Source organism: Anoplopoma fimbria, chromosome 10 (assembly GCF_027596085.1).
Source record: "Anoplopoma fimbria isolate UVic2021 breed Golden Eagle Sablefish chromosome 10, Afim_UVic_2022, whole genome shotgun sequence".
Taxonomy (NCBI): domain Eukaryota; kingdom Metazoa; phylum Chordata; class Actinopteri; order Perciformes; family Anoplopomatidae; genus Anoplopoma; species Anoplopoma fimbria.
Genome location: NC_072458.1, coordinates 17,618,155 through 17,630,570, shown reverse-complemented (window position 1 = coordinate 17,630,570; position 12,416 = coordinate 17,618,155). Strand labels below are relative to the sequence as shown.

Below are 12,416 nucleotides of genomic sequence, written 5' to 3'. Positions count from 1 at the left end.
GGAGTGAATGAAGATAGAGAATGGCTCCAGATATCAGGAGACAGAGATTGTGAGCTATGTGCAGGTAATAAACAAGGCAGGAATAGATAGATATCTCCAGAGAGGAAAAAAGAAAAGTGTGCGATTGCACGCATGGGGGAAAGAGGGTTTGGGGTTGAAGCGGGTTTGTTTCCTCCCAAAAGATCAGAAAAAGAGCAGGAAAGGGGAAGAAAGCTGGAGAGTGTGTGAATAACGACACAAGCAGGAAAAAGATTTGGATGAACATGCTGTACTTAGACTAACTTGGCCAGCTGAGATGATGTGTATCCCTGCTAAGCTCTCCTTTAGGCAGGCTTAGATCTCATCAACTCACTCCAGGTTGGCACCGGCTTCAAATGCTGCCGCGGAGCCCTGGATTAACTATACAGCCGTCACTCAGATACTTAAACAGGGGTCTGGAGAGGCTTATCTCCCCCCCCCCCCCCCCCACCCTACACACCCACCCACAACCGGCACATCCGTCCGTCTTCAAAGCTATTCACAAGAAGACTTCATCATAACGATATCTGCCGTCGTTGCCTACGGTCATGTTAATTGTGCCGTGATTTTAAAAGAGGTTAAATGAGCATGTCCCTCTCCTCCTCCAACACCCCCCCCCCTTTCACTTCCCCTCTATCTTATTCCATTCCTACGTATTCTTTTTTCGCTCTGGTACGCTTCCAGATCGGCTGATGCCAAATCACGCCTTCCCCCCCCCCCATCCCTCCCTTCTCCTTCCTTCTCTCCCTGCATCCCTCTCTGTCTCTGGCTGGATCTCAGGCTCTCATATTTGGAGGCCCTTCAATCGATATGGGCTGTCTGTGATTGGGTTGCCTCGCGTGATTCATTTCTGTAACCTTGGTGATGGTTTGATGTGGAGGCTGCACCCATGTCCATATTATGACTCAGTGAGCGCGTGTGGAGAGGAGAGGCTGGTCAGGGAGGTATCGATTGGTCCTTCACTCTCCCTGCCCTCTTTGCTCTCCCCTCCATCTCCCTCTCTTTCTTTATCCATCTTTTTCCTCGCTCACCGTGCAGCCTTGATAGTTTGGCCATAATTTGAAATTACTTTGTGTTCTCAAGAAATGATTATTTAACCCTAAATGTTCCCTTGGGTGTTAATGTTTATCTCTCTCTCTCTCTCTCCCTTCTCTGCCTCTTCCTCTCTCTCCATCATCTCCTTCCCATCTTTCTCTCTTGTCCCAGAATTCAATCAGACACAATCTGTCCCTGCACAGTCGCTTCATCCGGGTGCAAAATGAAGGGACGGGGAAGAGTTCGTGGTGGATGCTGAACCCAGAAGGAGGGAAGATGGGGAAAGGACCCAGACGACGGGCCGCCTCTATAGACAACGGCAACCGCTACCTGAAGACCAAGGGTCGCATTAGCCGAAAGAGAGCCGGGGCCATGGGCCTCGGACGGGGACAAGGCCAGAGGGTCGGACCCGCAATGCAAGGCTCCCCAGAGCATGGCAGTCCAGCAGGGAAAGGAGGTGTGGGCATGGTGGGTGAGGAGTATGACACCTGGACGGATCTCCATTCCCGCACCTCCTCCTCTGCCTCCACGCTGAGTGGCTGCCTGTCTCCGATCCTTGCTGAGGCCGAGGCTGACGAACCGGAGGAGGGTGGACTGTCCTGTTCAGCCTCCCCTCGACTGTACCCCAGCCCCTCCAGCACCCGCTCCCCAGCCCTTGGCACTGGGGGCCACTGTCCGACTGTGGAGCTGCCCCAGCTGACTGACTTGACAGGGGCTATCAGTCTAGATGAGAGTGGCTACCCCCAGCCACAGCAAATCAAATGCAACGGTTATCCCTACGTGCCTGCGCCCAAGGCAGAGGGTTCCTACTGTGGACCCATGTACGGACAGCCTTCCATGGGCATGCTCCGGCATCACACCCTCATGGAGACCATCCAGGAGAACAAGCCAGTCAGCTTCCAGCGCCCAATGAGGGGCTACTCAGAGAACAACGCCCTGCAGAGTCTGCTTACCGGCGGACCTCCGTACTGCAACAAAGAGACAGTGCTGGGCCAGGGGCGAGAAACACACACACTAATGACACAGGGGACCAACAGCATTCACAGCCACAATCAGAATCGCAGCCACAATCACAACCCCAATCCCAGCCAGGAGCATACTCACAATCCCAGTCTACACAATGGCCATGGCTCAGTCCATGACCAGAACACAACACACCATCAGAACCACAATCAGGGTCACAAACACCAAGCCAGCCTCGACTACAGCCACAAGCCCCTACCTGCCCATGACTATGGTTCAAGTCACGAGCACAGTCACAGTAACAAAGTAAACGCCAGCCATGATCACAACCCTCGCTCCAGCCAGAGTCACATGCACAACCACAACCCCCACAACCCTATGCACACTGGGCCTCACCCCCAGGCCCTCTCACCAAGGGTAAGCACCGACATCCTGCAGCCCTACAGCCTCAAGACCTCCAACCACTATGGGCCCAGACCACACCTCCCAACATCGCCGTCTCTGCCGCCCAACCCCGCCGGCGTCATGGACGTTCCCCAGGACCCATGCCGCTTGGCGTCCGCGCCTCAGCCCCGTCACCAGCCTTACCCCGGAGCTCACCATCAGCTCACCACCGACTCCTGGCACGGCTACTACCACAACAACCACCAGCCGGGGAACGCTGGTTACCAGGGGCAACAGCACAACTCCCACAGTAGAATGGCTGCAAACCTGGAGATGGAGAACGTCCACAATAGCCTGGACTGTGATGTGGACTCGATCCTGCTCAATGACTTTATGGACACGGAGAGCATGGACTTCAACTTTGACGGCTCTCTGTCCCAAGGCATGGGCATGGGGATGGGCATGAGCTTGGGGGCGTTTGTTTGCCCTCCACCAGCACACAGCAACCAGAGCTGGGTGCCAGGGTGAACCCAGGCCCAAGGGGTTTGGATAGACACATGACCGGAAAGCTCACCCACTGGGCCAGGCTGCTGGTGGGCTGTACCCTTGGACTGACTGACTGTGATTCTGTTTCTCTGAGACTGTAGAACAAAATACGTATTGTCATTTTGTTTCCTGGGGACTCCATACACCCCCCACACCCTGTTTATAAAGCCTCCTGTCTCCATATTGAACCTGCCCCCGATGAGCCCAGTCCTACAGCCCCCCTTGTTCATGCCCTTCATTTTTTCTTTGTGTTTTTTTTTTTATGGTCTCCACCCAATCTCGTACTGCCTGTCCTAAGCTCTCAAGCACTTTACATCCATCCTACCCATACAGATGCAGTAACACAAAGACCAGGCAAAGTCGTGTTGTGTGTTGGCTTAAGTTTAATGTATGCAATCCACTTTTACAGTATTATCTCCTTCTACAAAGGAGGTGTTGTTTTTGACTTGAGAACATGATCAAACAGCTGCATAAATATCTTTCAATGTAGAGGTGCGCTCAGAAATGGGGTTTAAAAGCAGGGAGGCTTTGAGGTATAAAGAAAACAAAGGAGGTTTTTAGGAAAGGAGGGAATCACAGATAAAGGGATGGAGGGAATAGAAAGGAAGGCAACTCCATGGTCAGTAAGACTTCTCTGCCTGGTTAACAGTCGTGTTTCCTGTTTGGTTCAGTGCAAGAGGACAGTCATACATCAGGCAACCATCAGCGCCACGCCACTGAAATGAATGCAACGTCCCTTCTTTAATCTCCAAAGTAATGCCAGAGTGATGCATCGCTATTGCAAATCTAATGCGCCACTCTTTTTTCAACCCCCCCATCCTCAACTCCGGACACACCGGCTTAATGTGTTTTGGCGAAAGTGATGATTAAAGTCACTCTGCACTAAACAGGGGAGGGATTGAAAGGGGTGGTGTTGGAGGGGGGGGGGGTGATAGGAAAGGAGAAATGCAAATATTCCCTCCGTGCCTCTTCCTCTCCATTTTGTGGATTTATGTAGCTTTCCCCGTAATGAAATAAGCAACGATCAGAGCCTGCTGTACATCCCGAGGAGCTCTCTGATTGGCCTGCACCGGGCTGCCTCTCAGCGTGGCTCCTTCACCGGCTGACCCCAGAACAGCTTACCGAGCATCTGTGGTCAGGCCTGGATGTTGATGGAGCTGCCGTTCTCAGACCCCAGTCAACCTTGTCTAATTCACTAACACCCAGGTTCAAGCCCACTATGTGCTTTTACTCCTGCGTATTGCACGCTGATGAACAGCGTCAGCAGATTACTATTTGGTGCTATCTCCTCTTCCCAGGCTCCCTCCTATCACGCCGCCCCATCCCGAGGTTACTCGGAGGGTAAACAAGAGTAATTAACCGCCAAACAAGATGGATGATTTATGCAAGTGCGTGTATTCGCTCATCGGCACAAAGTCATAATTCTCCCTCCCGCCAAGAACAAGGAGGGAAGATTTTTGAGAGGTAATGCCCAGCAACAAGGTAAAAGCGGCTGGCAAGCGGTGTGCTTACTTATAGCGTCCTTCAAGACCTTCAAGCGTTCCCATTACAAGCGTTTCCCCGCCCCCAACCTGACCATAGCTTTACTTTGCTGTCGTCTTTTCTCGTGCTCGTTCTGTGGTTGTGCAGTTGTCTGTCCTGTTTCAATACAGCATGGATAAAAGCTTTTGTGTGCATTTTTATTTTTTGTTCATTCCCAGAGGGTAAAACAGGCAAAAGGGGGCATTCGCCAACCCTTGTCCTGGCACCTGTCCCACTCAAGATAGAGAAAATAGGAACAAGAGAGAGAAAATAAAGGTAGATAGATACAGAGAGACTGAACGGGAGGGAGGGAGCTACATGAGTAGGCAGGATCTGTGAGACGGAGAGAGATTTTCCAGCTCGGTAGCTTTCTGTAGAATTGGCTGTTTGAATCAGGCCAAATGTCAAGTGCTACTCAGCCAGCTCCAGCGAGCTTTGACCAGAAAGCCACTTCTCCCTCCTGATCAAGGACAATGACGGGTATTTCCATACACATTTCTTTAGCTTTCTTCTTTCTTTTTTATGAGTTAAGATGGCCCATTGTTGTAACCCAACTGTAATTTGTTCTCTGGAGTGTGTGCACTTGTGTGTCAAGCTTCTCGTGGGTGTGCGAGTGTGTGTGTGTGTGTGTGTGTGTGTGTGTGTGTGTGTGTGTGTGTGTGTGTGTAGCACAGTGATGTACAAGAAATGATTAAGGGAATATTGTTGAGAACTAACATGCCCTGGTATTGTCCATGCCTGGATGCGTGCAGCATACATAATATATACAGTTTATATTTATTGGTTAGGGAGATGGGTCTATGGAGGACTGCTCAGACCCCTCTCTGCTTCGTCTTCTTGATGACAAAGAGGCAGAATGCTATTTCAGTTTGACTTCATTTCATTCTGTACATAATCTATATTGAGAAAATTGTATTATAATTTTTTTGCAAATATCAATTTCTTTTCTAAAATGATGTATCTGCTCATCTGGTGACCGTAAAATAAATAAATAAAAACAAAAGCAAATATGAACTTTGATTGTTTTCCTGTGTCTGTTTTGTTGTATACACAATCACATGTGCACTGTTGTCAGGTGGAAACCTTGTATCTCCTGCATATGAAGTATTATTATTAATTTTGTTATTACCTATCAGGCCAAAATCAACGATTCAATTTTACTGATGAAGCCCGTAATCACAAATCAAAAAGTTCCCTCTTAGGGTTTTACAGATTACAACAGTCTTTGTCATTAGGCCCAACATTTGAACCAGTAAAAAACCTTCATCAGTGGAAAAAAGGTAGAAATCCCAGGAAGTACATCTGAGAGTGCCTGCTTCCGAGACATGTGATAGGTATCATATATAGTAGAGTAGAGAGAAACAGCTATAAATAAACTACAATATGGAGATTCAGAATTACATTATAAGGTCAATTAAGTGTAAACATATATGAAGAATGGACTTAAAACACGTTCCTTGTTTATCAGAACATTTTAAGCAGTTATAGTGAACAGAATCTGTAAATCTGTAAACATGAAGGGGCAAGAAACACATCGGTATGCCAATCAAAGAGGTTTTACACTAACCAAAAGTTTAATCAGATTACCACTTTATTAGGAGATAAAAATAAAAGTGAGCATGTCTGAATTGTACAACAGGTCAAAGTTCAGGTCGTAGTCGGTCTGCAAACTGGGATTACTGTTTAAAACAGAAAGTTTGGCTGGTGATTTTACTGTACACCTTCTTTTTCTCCTCCAATTAAATTTACTAATCCTAAGGTTTGTTCACAACCTGATCGTCTCACTGCTTATGTTTCTTGCACAGGCTGACTTTCTTATCAGTGATGAGCCCTCGCTCCTAGATCGTAGCAAATAACTGAGTGAGAACGATTTTATTATTACATATAGAAATGATCCCGAACTAAAAAAAATAAGAACATGAAATTCACCAATGGAGTTACGAGGTCTTTCACATTGACAGTAATCATAAGAGCTCATAAGTCATACAGTTAACATCAGTATGGAAATATATTACAAGATATATCATTAGTTGCATGTGTGGGGGTGTTTGCATCTGTTTGTGTGTGTACATGAAAGTGTGTTTGAGGCCTGTGTGGTTATGTATATGTTTCTATAGAGAATGTGTGTGTGTATATTTTCACGTTTGTCCGTCTGTGTGTTTATAAGGGAGTGTAGCATCTGTATTTAAGCATCTGTGCATGTATGTTGCTGCATTTACTTATTTTTGTGAGTATAGAAGATAACTGTGTGTGTGTGTGTGTGTGTGTGTGTGTGTGTGTGTGTGTGTGTGTGTGTGTGTGTGTGTGTGTGTGTGTGTGTGTGTGTGTGTGTGTGTGTGTGTGTGTAGAAAATGTTTATGTTTTTAGGGTATTCATGTTCCTTTTTTTATGTTTGTGTGTGTGCACATGTGTGTTTATCAGGGTGTGTATGATGGAGAGGTTAACACACCACTGTATCACCCTTTACCTTCGTTTTGGGACTGTCTGAGTGTGTGTTTGTGTGTGTGTGCGTGTGTGTGTGTCTGTGTGTGGTGCCTGTGTGTGTGTTTGGGTGTGTGTGTGCCTAGTCTAGCGCCTGTGTGATAAGGCTCGTTAGCAACCCGATGCCATGCCACAGCTGTGTCTGTCCCAGCGGAGGCTTCCTCACTGAGGGACTGACTTGCATCTGCACCGCCATACTGTGCTACACACACAAAAAACAGACATTCACACACACACACACACACACACACACACACACACACACACACACACACACACACACACACACACACACACACACACACACAGCTGTGTCTTCACAGTCGCCCCCTCACCTCTATTGCTGTGTGTGTGGCCTAAGCCTGCATAGAGGAAGTGAAGTAATACATGGTTAGTTAGCAACAGCTCACCTGACAAGATGGCCGATCCCTGTACACCTGGGAAGATGGCGGCCGGCCGGCACACATACACACACACACACACACACACACACACACACACACACACACACACACACACACACACACACACACACACACACACACACACACACACACACACACACACACACACACACACACACACACACACACACACACACACTGTCAGGAACCAATAACAGCTCTCCATCATCCCCAGCTCATGCCGTTGTATAAAATATGCCTCTCGGATGCTAGTTAGTTCATCTGGTAGCAAGGTTAGTGCGAGACAGAATGCATAATAAGGACGTGCTCCTGCTGCACTCCATGCAAATGTGAAGCCTGACATGTCAGAGCGGTGATGGATCTGTTCTGACAGACACGGTGACAGCCCGGTGACAGCAACTTAAAAACCTACACCCCTTCTCTTTCTCCCTCTCTCTCACCTCATATATATTTACAACAGAGGCATCCTAATGCACTCTTTCTGCCTAACACCCCATGTTCTCCTGCAGCTAGTTCACAGACGTCCCCATATTTCACAGGGTATGGGATTTTGTGATCTGACAAAGGTTGCAGGCTGATATGCGAGCTCCGGTGTATGATGCGGTATAATGTGTAGGGTCTGTCACTAAATATTAGGAAAAAAACACTAAAATCCACTGAATCTCAGGAAACTGCTCCGACTAGTTTTTAATCCCTTTTGAGATCATGCAATTCATGCAATCAAATTATGTAGTTTTTTAGATAAATAGCTAATTATTTTTGATTTACAGTTTTTTGAGCTCTCTAAAATAATTGTAGTTTAACAGAAGAAAAAATATGTAATATTAATGCACTAGGTCTATCCCATTTAGTTTTTACAATAAACCTGATACTTAATGGCAGATAATGTTGTATTCCCATCTTGTTGTCGGCCTCCCTCTGATAACCTGTGAAATATGCCAATGAACTAACAATCACGGAGATCCTGATTTGGTCTCTCGCAGGCCTGACTCAGAAGGCCTTGGATTCTGTGGTTGAAGGGGGACAGTGAGTGGCAAAGAATAGAGTGAAGACCACGGATATGGTAATCAGTGTCAAGAGAGAGGACAACACCCCCTCTCCCCCATTTCCAACAATGTCTGGATAAAACATCAGAAAAGTCTTTCACAGAGTTCCGCACCTTGGTTTTGCAAAAAGAGCCAGTCGCCCGTGTGACGTTCTAAAACCAGATTCACCTGGCTTTCATTCACCCAGCTCTTGATTGTGCAAAAATATCTTCTCGTCCTCCATCACTTAAGGAAAGGCTTTATGGGGCCACCCTGCTCATCCTTAACAACATACTCAAGGACAGTTCCTTGGTGCAGGGAATTTGTATTGTGCCCACGATTAGAACCAAAATAACTTTGCTTTAGTCCCCGGGCTCATAAATTGTTCTATGTATGACCTATTTATTTAAGGCTTCATGCTATTGCTTATAATGTTGATTGCTGCTTTGTTTGACGCATCCAGAATTCACAGCTTTGCATATACTAATGCAAATTCTGCCAATCATTTGCACGATAATCATTATGGTAGTTAAAGTATTAGGTCGTTGAAATTGAGGTGATATACCTTCACCAACTCCTCTTACTGACCACGCACACAGATGTTTCACCAATCACATTTCAGGACCAACATCATCAATCAGTACCAAAATGTCATGCCGTTTACAGGAATGTAACTAAAGCACAAGGTGGAGGGCGAAGAACTCTGTCTCATCTTCTTCATCAGGACACGTCCCACCAGGCTCATGCAATGGCCTCCCCCAAACAAGGTAGGCAGGGATCAAATAATTAACCATTTTCTAAGGGTATTTATGGTTTGTTAAACAGATGTTTACTGTAGGTCAATTTCAGTGAGCTTCAAGCAGAGGTATTGTTACTTTGGTTACTTTAACAGTTTAATATACCTTGTGCATTATTCTATAATGGTGGTCAAACTCTGCTCCATGGCTTTGTTTAATGTGTGCCATAATGCAAGGTTAATCGGCACATGCCAGCTAATCAAAAATGTCTTTCATGGTCATTGCATGAAGGATTCTATGAGCCTAAAGACAACCATGTTCAATCCAATAAAATTGACAATTTTCTTTCTGTTCTTCATAATTCACTTGTCGTCCACAGAGGATGTAGAGTGTAACACTGGCGGTCAGAGAACATACTGTACAGTTCTGATGGAGATCCATTCTCTGTGGCCTCCTGACCCCATGCAGCTCCCAGAGAGACAAAGGGACGGGCTGATGGGACTTCCTGCTGGCGAGCGCGTTGCAGAGCGTTGCAGTATGCTCACGGCTGCCGTTTATTAAAGCAGAGTCTCCCCAGAGAATTCAGCTGATGGCGAACATCAAAGCTGCGCCTGGTGTATTAGAACAACGACAATGTGGGTGGAGGTCATCTCCAATGAATTCTGCCTCATATATGGGACAAACGCCTTCAGCACGTTGCATGAATGCTCATTATCAATTCATGGAGCACTGAACACTCCCGGTTTCTCTTCAATTTCAATTTTTTTTTCTCACTCGTCTTTAAAGGGAGCTGAGCTTTTTTTTCAGCATGAATTTCGACAATTCAAACTTCCGCTCAATGACAAGCTACGAGTCCCACGCTGGAAAAAGGTCCCATGTGTTTGAAGCATCTAGGCCGCTCCATCTTTTTGATCAGCAGCTCGGCTGTGAATTCTGCAGATCAGAAAGTGGATCAGAGGCTCCCTGGGGACCGCCATTTACGCCTGCCACCAGCAGAGGATAGAGAACGTAATTAAGAGTTTGTTAAGATGCCCAAATTCCTTCTTATTTCCACCCGCCTCCCTCCATCAGCCTCCCATCCCTCCTCCTCCTCCTCCTGCTCCCAGTAGCTCTGATCTAGCCACAGATTAAACCTCTCATTCCCCAAGAAGACAGAGCCATGGAGGGGAGCTGCATCTCCAGCCACACAGGCTGATTATCTTAAAGAGTAATTAGTGAGTGTGACAATCTCAGAGACAGAGCGCTGTGTCGACATGATGGAGATGGATTATTCTGACTCGGGTGTACACGGGCCCCTCTGAAAGGCACAAGAAAGATGAGTGCATGCGTTGCATGTGTGTTAATTATCAGTGTCACTCACTCTTTATGTGTCTTTATGTGCTTGTTAGTAATTACTGTTCATGTATGTGTATGTATCAGTGGCAGCCAGTCAGTCAGCGAGCAACTTCAAACCACCGCAAGGCAACAATTATCCCCCTCAATGATATGCAACTCGGGCTTAGAACACACTGTGTGAGATTTGACACTGAATGCTAATTGATCTGGAAGTTGATTGTTACTTTTTGTGGGGGAGGGGGAAGACTTGAAAACAGATTTTTCATGCACAAAAATATGTCCGGGTCAGTCGGTATGAGAATATATTTCATATTTTATTAACATTATTGGTCTTATCCACAGGTAAACAAAGACAAAGGAAATTAGCATAACACACATGTAGGCAAAGAGGGCTTCAAATGCCTTGTATCAGCGTAGGAATATCATTTTTTGTATCGCATTGTCCCTCATCATCATTCCTTCCTACACTCAACTTGCTCTCAATATTAAAAATAATAGTTAAATTAAGGAATTATAAATCAGTAGAGACTAATTGAAAGAAGGACCTTAAAGAGCTATTAGAAATGAATTAGCTTTAATGTGCACATGAGTTGAAGAGATATGTGAGGAGTAATTAAACCCCATTGTGACATCGATATTTTACGGGGGTTGGCGCGCCATGATCCGTACATGAATATCCCCCCAAAGGAGTCCTGACATTGGTGGTGATGAAAATCGAAGGACAAACCAAGTTAAACATCTGGATGGATGTGATCAGGAGCTGGTTGGGCTGTTTGTAAGTACAAACTTAGTCTTGTTATAATTTTATAATTTAAAATGGATATTTAAACATCACTGAATTAAACCAGTTGCACCACACAAAGTTATTCTTCCTTTGAGATTTGTCACAAAATAATTAAATCCAGCTTGGAGATCTTCGGTCATCATATGAATTAGCTGACATCAGTAACAGTAGCTCACTAATATTGGACCTGTTAACACTGAGGGAGACTCTTAGTCGGCCGCTACAGCCTGTAAAGAGTCTCCATTAGGCCGAAGAATAAATAAAGTCATGAGATCTGGTGAGGATTGACTGTGAGGATTTTTAAATTCCTCAACAAAAAAAAAACATGTATACTTCAAAAACACGCGAGTTTAGAACAAATTGTCAATTAACATCTCCCAATTAAATTTCCCATTTTAAAATACATGAATATTACAAACTCTTGAACACATATTATGATATAAATTGTACCTTCATGTATCCGTTTAATGTATTGTTTGACCCCCGAAAAACTTTGTAGAAGCTATGCCACATCTGGTAATGTTACAGTTACCTCCTGTTTAGTACTTACTAAGAAATTGAGCAAAACATAGCGAGGGATTCATGAATATCAGGTCAAACTTGGAGTGTTTATTCCTGATGAATTTATTGGAGGGATCCATTGGGCATCTGGTTATGATGAAGGTGAATGGATTGGAGGTGGGTGGTTAACGACACTCAGACACTGAAATGACATCCCACAGCAGAAGAAAAAGGAACAAATTTTAAAAGCTGAAAGATAATTGGCTCAGCTAATATATTAATACAGTTTATAAAATTACTTTGTTGAAAAAGCTCTCCCTGAGTCTATTATTGCGACTAGAAATACCTCCAACTATGCAAATTGTCTCACAGATCAAATTTGAAAATGTAATCATTTAGTGCGTTTCAGAACAAATCTTTTCATTTCTTTCTTTTTTTCTTTTCATTATTTAATTGTATTAATTCACCGAAGAAACAAAGCCATGGGTGTGCTCATCAACTCTTGTTCTAGTTTTCATCTAACGACATTTAGAGGCTTGTCTTTATTTGGATATCATTGACAGTAGATTGCTGCGAAAAAAAACCCCATCCATTTGTCCAGTTGTTACCTTTTGGTCTGCCTGCTGTGTGCAGCTTCTCATTGGTATTCAGTCATCGTTGT

At 45.2% G+C, this 12,416-nt stretch overlaps 1 protein-coding gene across 1 annotated transcript in view; it reads left to right on the top strand.

Moving 5' to 3' along the window:
* foxo6b (forkhead box O6 b) overlaps nt 1–2,928 on the top strand; it is a 36,281-nt gene extending 33,353 nt beyond the window's left edge. Inside the window, exon 2 of the mRNA XM_054605740.1 lies at nt 1,225–2,928. Within this exon, the coding sequence (XP_054461715.1) occupies nt 1,225–2,928 (1,704 nt within the window). The remainder of the gene's footprint in view (nt 1–1,224) is intronic.
* The last annotated feature ends 9,488 nt before the right edge of the window (nt 2,929–12,416 follow it).